Source organism: Echiichthys vipera (genome assembly GCF_963691815.1).
Source record: "Echiichthys vipera genome assembly, chromosome: 13".
Lineage (NCBI taxonomy): Eukaryota > Metazoa > Chordata > Actinopteri > Perciformes > Trachinidae > Echiichthys > Echiichthys vipera.
In genome coordinates, this window is record NC_139838.1 from 26,676,969 (window position 1) to 26,685,501 (window position 8,533).

Consider the following 8,533-nt stretch of genomic DNA (forward strand, 5'->3'; position numbering starts at 1 on the left):
ATCTGATCTTAAGATAACTCCGAGCCAAAAATAAAAACTGTGTGTTGATATTTGTAACGTGATTATGAGCAAGTTGCAGATCTGTCTGACTTTCATACCTTACGGAAATAAACTGATGCCTGGAGGGAAGCAAATCAGTCTAACAACACACTCGCCCGTGACACTTTACAGAACGGTCTGCCACAAGTACGATGAAGACTTAAATAAATATAAACATGCAATGTATGTATCAGTAAATTAGACTTTTTACCAAGGGTGTAGGGGTTAAAGAGTGACTTGTGCTTCAATGTTAAAATAATTAACAAACCAATAAAAGGTTTTCAAATGAAATCCTGAATTTTGTAAGTTATTGTGTCCTCGTTGTAATTGTCATTTTAGCTTAATGCTATATGTCTTAAGTCTTTTTTGAGTATTTAGTAAAACAAATCAAAACACCTCTTGACTTATGGGTAAACGATCATAAACGTATCCAGTCAGATTTAGTTTAGGTTGAATGTATTAATGTTGCCTTCATTATCCAGGTGAGGAAGGTCAACAGTTCAGCATCTTCCCCTTTACTTGATAAACCATGTCCACCTTTGAGACGTCAAATCATATCTGAGGGATTTGATCTGAATCACAGACCGTTGAAGACGCTCTAGCTGCCTTCCCTCTGTGGCTCTAATGGGTTAAAACATGAAGAAGAAAACCTTTAAATGCTCAAAGATGGGATTTAAACTTTAGCTATATCCACTGATGTCCGGGGCCTTCCTGCACCGCTCTCATCCAAAGAGTGATCATTGGACTGGGACGTCTGTCCGTCAACGTCATCTGCCAGAGCTCTCCTGTACACCCCCATCAGACTCAGCCTGAACCTCCCCCTCATATTCAGCCCCATGCAGAAGTACAACAGCGGGTTCACACAGCTGTTAAAGTAGGCGACTCCCTTCGCCACAGGGTGCCAGATCTTCACCACCGCGTTCTTACTGTCAACCATCTTCACCAGCAGGAGGCAGTGGTACGGCGCCCAGCACAGGAAGAAGGCGATGACTAATGACGCCAATATGCGCAGGGGGCGGGACTTTCCTGAGAGACGGGTGCGTCTGATGCCAATTCCGGCCAGGATGTAACAGATGAGGATGACCATGAACGGCAACATGAAGCCACACAGGAAGCGGATGGAGTAGAGAGCCAGTTTAGTGCTGTTCTTCGTCTCCTTCACCTCCAATGAGCACTTGCTCAGGTTGTTCTTCCCCAGGTAGACTTTGCGGTAGGCGAAGTACGGAGTGCTGAGGACGATCGCAGTGATCCAGATGCAGGCGGCCACAAGCCTCGCGGCCCACAGGGTGCGCCGCCGCTTGGTGAAGACGGGCTGCCAGATGCAGAGCGCTCGGTCCAGACTGATCACAGCCAACAGGAAGACAGAGCAGAACATGTTGGCGTATTTGAAGAAGCCGTTGAACTTGCAGATGAAAATGCCGAAGGGCCAGTGGTCGAAGAGGAGCTTCTTGATGAGGGAGAAGACTCTGGAGAAGCAGAAGATCAGGTCTGCTATCGCCAGATTCACCAGCCACACGTTGGTGACCTTCGGCTGAAGAGAAGCGGGAAAATAAAAGGAGAAGATAGTTAAAAAGAGGAGAATTGATGAGATATTGGTTTGGTTTTTTCCTCTAAATGAAAGTTAGCTCCAAACAGTCCTTAGTCTGCAGCTACACACAGCCAGTGAAAAGACAAAGACATAATGAAAAAAGTTATTTCAAACAGCGATTGTCCAATTTTGCACCTGTAACTTGGCACAGCAGGGCTCTGGAGCTTTGAATTTCCCCTCATTGAACTGGTGTACATGGGGCTTTAATAAGATTGATACTCGATAGCACAAACACCTCAATAACTCAAGAATATGGTGCATTTTCTTTTGTTTTTAGCCGATTTCTGGGTGTTCAGCCTTTTAGCAGTATCCGTTATCTGAACATCTCTAGTTCAGTGTTCTGGTCTTTTGTAAATGTTCATATCTGTTTATGGATATTAACAACACAAAAGCAGGACAATCAATATTTTCTTTTCCTTATTTGTAACTCATCATTTATTGTGCATCCACCTTGAGCTTGAATCCGGCCACCCAGATCACCACGGAGTTCCCTGTGATGCCGAGCACGACGGTCAGAGTGTAGAGGACGATGGACACGTTGTCCATGATGGCATCGATGTCCACAGTCGTTGCCTCTTCATTCTTGTGAGACTTGGAGATGTGAGGCAGAGAGGTGTTGGGAAACATTGTTTGGCTGTAAAATACACAAAAACAAACATTGTTGTCCATCATATTTCTCTTGTTTCTAACAGAAAAGTTAGAAGTTATTCTCCAAAAGTCTCTTTGCACGAGTTAACTTTCTGGGATAATTAGGGACAATGATCCGGCAACTTGCTCATTTCTTTAAACTGATCACAACTGTGTTGGCGTTAAGGCGCAGATGCAGAGATGGTGTCCTTGAAAAAATAATAGCAATAGAGCGACTTGATAAATGCATTCAACTATGTGGTTGAACGTATCTATTTTTATCTCAACACAATGAAGATAATTAAAATAATTGCCCTTGACCTTGTTCATATTGACAGTTAATACCTGGTACTTAAGTCGCTCAGGAATCATGACTGAGCACAAAAGAGCTAAAGTCTTCTGAGGAACTGGTTAGACACTTGAACCTGGTCCAGAGAGTGCTCCGTAAAGGCTTTACATCTACATCTTTCACTTGTAGGCAACACGTGCTGATGCAACCTGTAACTAACGTGGTTCCCCTTTAGCATCAGTTTTGCACAGGGCTGCACCTAAGGAAGAAGTCAGGGGCCGGGGGTAACGTCAGCTAACTGATCCAGACTCCAGGGGCTGGTTTGGCTGTCATGCTGCTTGCAAGTGACCTTATCAGCTAACGAAGCAACCAACGCCAGATCCGGGCCGCGTAGAATGTTACAGCTAGCTAGTTAACGCTACAGTGGCTTGCTTGCTAGCATTGTTTGTGTATACATAAGTGAATGCTGGGCGGCTTGTCTGGCTCTATCATATACGCTACACAGCCTATACCGGGGTGAATGGTAAACTTCTTCATTACAAAGAAGGCTCCCTGTGTTAACTTCCTGTTTCTCTCATCTTGCAGCAGGTTCACGGTCAACCAACGATGGTCTCTCTTTCAAAAGCCGGTGTTAAATTTCTTGAACATAGTTGTGGGTTTGAGTTCCTTCCTTTTCTGCTTTCATGCTAAAAACACACCTAAGAAGTCTCACTCACTGAAACATGGCGTGCAAGAAACACGTCCCTGTAACAAGTCAACTCTTCTGAACACCTTGTATGAAATTAGTCATGAGAATGAATGAACATGCGTGTGCACGACGAACCCAGCTGAGTCACTGTGATTCAGTGTCTGACCGCGTGCCAAGGTGTCTTGCATGATTGTGAACCCCCACAACAGCTTAAAAATGTGTCTATGTAACGTTACAGGTCCTACATGAAGTTGGTTTAAAGGATAAATATCTTATTTTATCATGTCTGTGTCCAAAAGTTGTGTTTATTTGTCAGTCCCCCAGCGTGTAAAGGCCTTTACAGTGTGAAGACCTAGTTTGTCCCTTGAAGTTAAGCGGGTAGTTTTTGTCTTTTTTTTGTATTTTGACTGTACGAGCTTGGTCCCTCTTCTGTATACGGTGTTCTGGATTTGCCCGGACGTAACAGAACACAAGATGCGCATCATGACTGTGTCCAAAAGTTGTGTTCAGTAAATATGTATGAAAAGAAAAACGTGATTACAGAATAAAGTAAGATCAAATAAAAATAAAAAAACCCAAACAACGAGTGGTTCGTGTGAAAAGAATACAGTTCATTGAATTCAAGACGCACATCTGCTCATCAGTATCATTAGTGGGTTATCTGAGGTTTTTCGGAGCAGTCTCTGAGTGAGTCACATGCCTCAGTTTCAGGGGGCAAACTGAAAGATATCCTTATCTGATTAAACTGCTGCACAACATCAGCTGCAACATTTAAAAGCGTGCTGCTGAATCCAGTGTGTCTGACTTTAAAGAAACATACGGTCTGACACAAGAGGAGCAGGTGCTTGAGCAAACGTTAGGTGATGGTTGGGTGCTGCTCTGATCAGACTCCGACTCTAAGACACCAAAAACCTAATTATCATCTATCTTATGGACTAGTGTTCATACAACTGCACCACAAGAGTCGCTGCAACTTTGGGTCAGAAATTAAGTTGTAAAAACGAAACCGAACAAAAGTAAAATCAATGTAAAAAGGTTTTGCTGTTGCTGATTTGAGGAACAAGTGATCCATGTTTTATTCATCACTAAGTTACGGACTGGGGCTGTTTGACACACAGTCAGTTCAAATAGTGCTGACACGTCACTTCCTGTCGACCGGAGGAGATCGCCAAGAATCAAGAACTACAGCACAATAAAGATTGTGTCCCAGCAGCATCAGATTGTGACAGAGGCCACAGTTGTTAATATGAATAATAATAATAACTGTTATATAGCGCCTTTTATGGTACCCAAGGTCGCTTAACAATTGGGGGGGGATTAGGGGTCAAAGGACTTGGTGAAAAGAAATGTTTCGAGGTGAAGCAGATGTTTGAAAAATGACACAACTGTGAAGATATCTGGGCCAGTGAGGGGAAGTTCAACAGGTTCAGCTTCAAACCTGAGTCTGCCTCGAACCACCACAGACCTCCGACCGCTGTGTGACACATTAGTCATCTGTACTAATTGGATTCAATGTCACAGTGACTTTCCCTGTTAGCCTGAAAGACTCTGTTTACTGTGTAAAAGTAAACAAATTACACACACACTCTGTGTCCAAAGAGTCACAATAGAGCAGACATAAGCCACACACACACACACACACACACACACAAACACACGCACAGACACACGCACATGCACGCAGACACACACACGCACACACACACGCAAACGCACACACACACACACACACACACGCATTTTTTGTAATCAGCGACTGTAAACTTTTTGGCTTCCCAGTGATGCTGCGTGCATTTTCCTTTTCCTCAGAAGTGAGAAAATCATTATTGTTGTATTAATGTATTATGTGGTTTTATTTTTTCTAATTTCTGAATAAAACTTCTTCGCATTTTAGATTCACATGTAAAAAGAAATGATTGCAATGGTGGAAAAAATGACTCCATCTCTGCTCTCCTCCACTACATCACACATGAACGGTGGTTTCTTACACAGACGCTGATGATCAGCAGGCTTTAAAACAAAAGGCTTCATATTTTAATATCATTCATATCAGTTAATCATGCATAAAGTAGTCCCCACACACCGGGAGAAGAGGGAGGTGGTGAGAAGAACTGGGGTCGAGTAGACTTTACATGCTGGAGACACTTCAAATTATGATTTACTAATAAAACAGTGAAGTAAACAGTGATAAGCTGTCGGCTTTTTAGGACTTCTAGGACTCAGATGCTGTTCAGTCGAGCTGCTGCTAACGTTTGCTCATGCTTTTTTAGACATTTGTTACGTATCATACCTTTAAAACAGGATTCGGTTGAAAAGAGAAAGTAGGTTACTAGGTTACACCCAACTGTGGTTTTTCTCAGTCATAAGAAGAAGAAGAAGAATAACTTTATTTATCGCGCAACAGGGAAATTGAATTTTTTCACTCTTATTATTAATCATGTTACACACACAGGCCAGAAACACACACATGCACAGACAGGACCTATATACATGCAATTAATGGAGAGATGTCAGAACGAGGGGGCTGCCAGTGACCGGCGCCCCGAGCAGTTGGGGGTTCGGTGCCTTGCTCAACAGCACCTTGGCAGTGCCCAGGAGATGAACTGGTACCTCTCCAGCCACCAGTCCACGCTCCATTCATGGTCCACACAGGGACTCGAACCAGCAACCCTACGGTTCCCAGCCAAGTCACCTATGGACTTAGCTACTGCCGCCCCAAATGCCCCAAACGCCCCAAATGCAGACTATTAAATGCTGTTAAAAACAACTGGATGTCTTCTGACGTCCACCATCACCACGTTAGTCATGAAGTAACACTCACAGTCGAACTGAAGCTGTCTGTTTCTTCACTAAACACGGTAAATCTGAGAGTCGAAGCCCCCTGAAGCACTCACAAGAGAAACACGGGATAGAAAACAAAGGAGAGAAGAAGAAAGAGCATCACTGCAACACAAAGTTTGGTTTGTGTTTTTTTCTAAAATGCAGAACATTTGATGTTTTCAGGCCAATGAAGCAAAATCATCATTCGGTCAAGTTTGAACTTTTGGGCTATTTTGCTTCCTTCACACTTTCTTTCAGAGTGGTGGGAAGAAAACATCCTCAAACTACACATCGAAGTGTTTGTTTTACTTCACTTTGTCTGTTTGTGTCTTTAGATTTCTATTACATTCTCCAGATGTTAGCGTGAGATGCTTCATTTGCATATTTAAACATAACATTTTCAGGAAACTGTGATACAGAAAACAATGATCTTAATGTCAGTAATGAACTGATGGAGTTTCAGGGTGAAATCTGGTAGTTTGGTTGTTCTCCTATTCACCTCCAACGTCCCCCCTTAGAAATGCATTCATTTAGTATTTTACACATCAGGCGTTTTCCCTTTTACCTGATTCGAGACAGAGTAAAAGTGCTGCACACGAGCTCGGTCTGAGTAGACACTGGTCCAACTAATCCCACCACTCTTCTGCTTCATATTTATATTAATTACTCATTTTGGGCTTCATCTTCTTTTTTATCCGAGGACTCAAACACGACGACCAGGATCCGTACGGACTGACTATGATTGTGCAGCTGATGCCAAACAAACACACAAGACCTGAGAATGTGTTTGTTTGTTTGTTTGTGTGTTTGTTTTATCAGCGTAGTGAGGAGACGTCACTGTGAAAGTGTGTAAATCAAAACTTCTTACCTGCAGATGTTTGAGCTGCTTCAGCCTCAGTGGTCAGAGGCAGTGTGTTCAGAGTTCAGCTCCTCTGTATCTCTGCTACTTCAAGTGGTTTTATTGCCAAAAGTTGGACATATTTGTGTCACACACATACACACACGAACACACACACACACACACGCACACACACACACACACACACACACACACACACACACGTAGGTCCTTCCTCTTCCTCTCTCGTTTTTTGTCATGTGTGTCTGCGTCTTCCTGTCCGACTGCTTCTCTTTTCTCACACAGTCACACTCACTGTCTCCCCTACACACACACACACACACACACACACACACACACACACACACACACACACACATGCATTAACACACGGACTGGGCGACCCTCTTGCCAATCGGATTGCTCTGAGTGGGGCCGACGACCTCGTGTTACTACAAGAGATAATCTTCATTAAAAAAACAGAGGATCCATGTTGGACTTTGAGACACACACTCTTTTTCCTGATGAATCGTGACTGTTTGGGGAAGTTTACTGATTAACACACACAATAAGAAAACAAATAGATATTTAAAAAAAGCAGATTACTTCTCGTGGACCTCATTATGTTCCCACACATCATAAACTGTTTATTGCTGCTGACGGTAAACACCGCAGGCTTCCAGTAATAGAAAGGAAAACCACAGCAGAGGGGCTGAGCTGCTGATGCAACTCTGGAAGAATAATGCTGATTTAAAAACACAAGACACAAAGAAAAAGTGAAAGGAAGGAATTGGCTCTATTAAAAACAACACTTTAAAAAAGGTCCAATAACATAATGAAGCCCTGAGTCCAAACGTCTATAGCCCGAGGACACAGAAGACACGACTGCACCCGTCAGAAGATCATTACTGTAACTGCTCTCGTTCAGATGTCATTGTCTTCCTTGTGTGTCCAGTGTGTAATGTAGGTTTAATGATGAACAGCAGTAAAACTCCTGAGAGTTTGTTTTCACTGTTTCTAATTGAATCATCGTTAAAAGACATTTCAATTTCAATTAAATTTTATTTACAGTGCCAAATCATAACCAAAGTTATCTCAGGACACTTTACAGAGTAGGTAAAGACCACACTCTATGACTTATTTATGATTTACACAGACCCAACAATTCCTCCGTAGAGTACGGTGGCGTTGAAAACCTTCACTATAACAGACAGGAACGTCAGACAGACCCAGCTCTGTGGAGAACGCACATCTGTCTGCACCGGAGAGAGGAAGAGAAGGAGAGAGAGAGAAAAGATAAAGATAGACAAAAGACAGAGACACAGACACACTTCCAGAGATGCAAGCAACCAAAGAGTAACAGTAAATTTGAACACCACACTTTGAAAAACAAGTGGTAAATACTGCCCAGCATCAACTGAAGATGGCAACAGTCACCAGAAAAATGCACCTTTCTGCAAACCACAGATACGAACGCATCACATACAGACACTTAAAATGACTCAAGTGAAGGCATCAAAACAACACAGTCTGGTTTAATGAATGTGGTTTGTGTTAAAATAAGAACCTCTAAGAACTTAAGTAATGAAAACATAAAAAAGTTTTGTCACACTTTCCAATGTTCTGTGCAGTCAAACTGTGTAA

The 8,533-nt window shown here is 42.7% G+C and overlaps 1 protein-coding gene across 1 annotated transcript; it reads right to left on the reverse strand.

Moving 5' to 3' along the window:
- Nucleotides 1-659: 659 nt before the first annotated feature.
- Nucleotides 660-2,254, reverse strand: LOC310955976 (formyl peptide receptor 2; the record flags this gene model as incomplete). The annotated part of the gene is made up of 2 exons (XM_083926059.1): nt 660-1,570; nt 2,078-2,254. 2 exons carry the CDS (start codon nt 2,252-2,254, stop codon nt 713-715), a joined length of 1,035 nt encoding a protein of 344 aa, XP_083782185.1. The 3' UTR covers nt 660-712.
- Nucleotides 2,255-8,533: the final 6,279 nt, after the last annotated feature.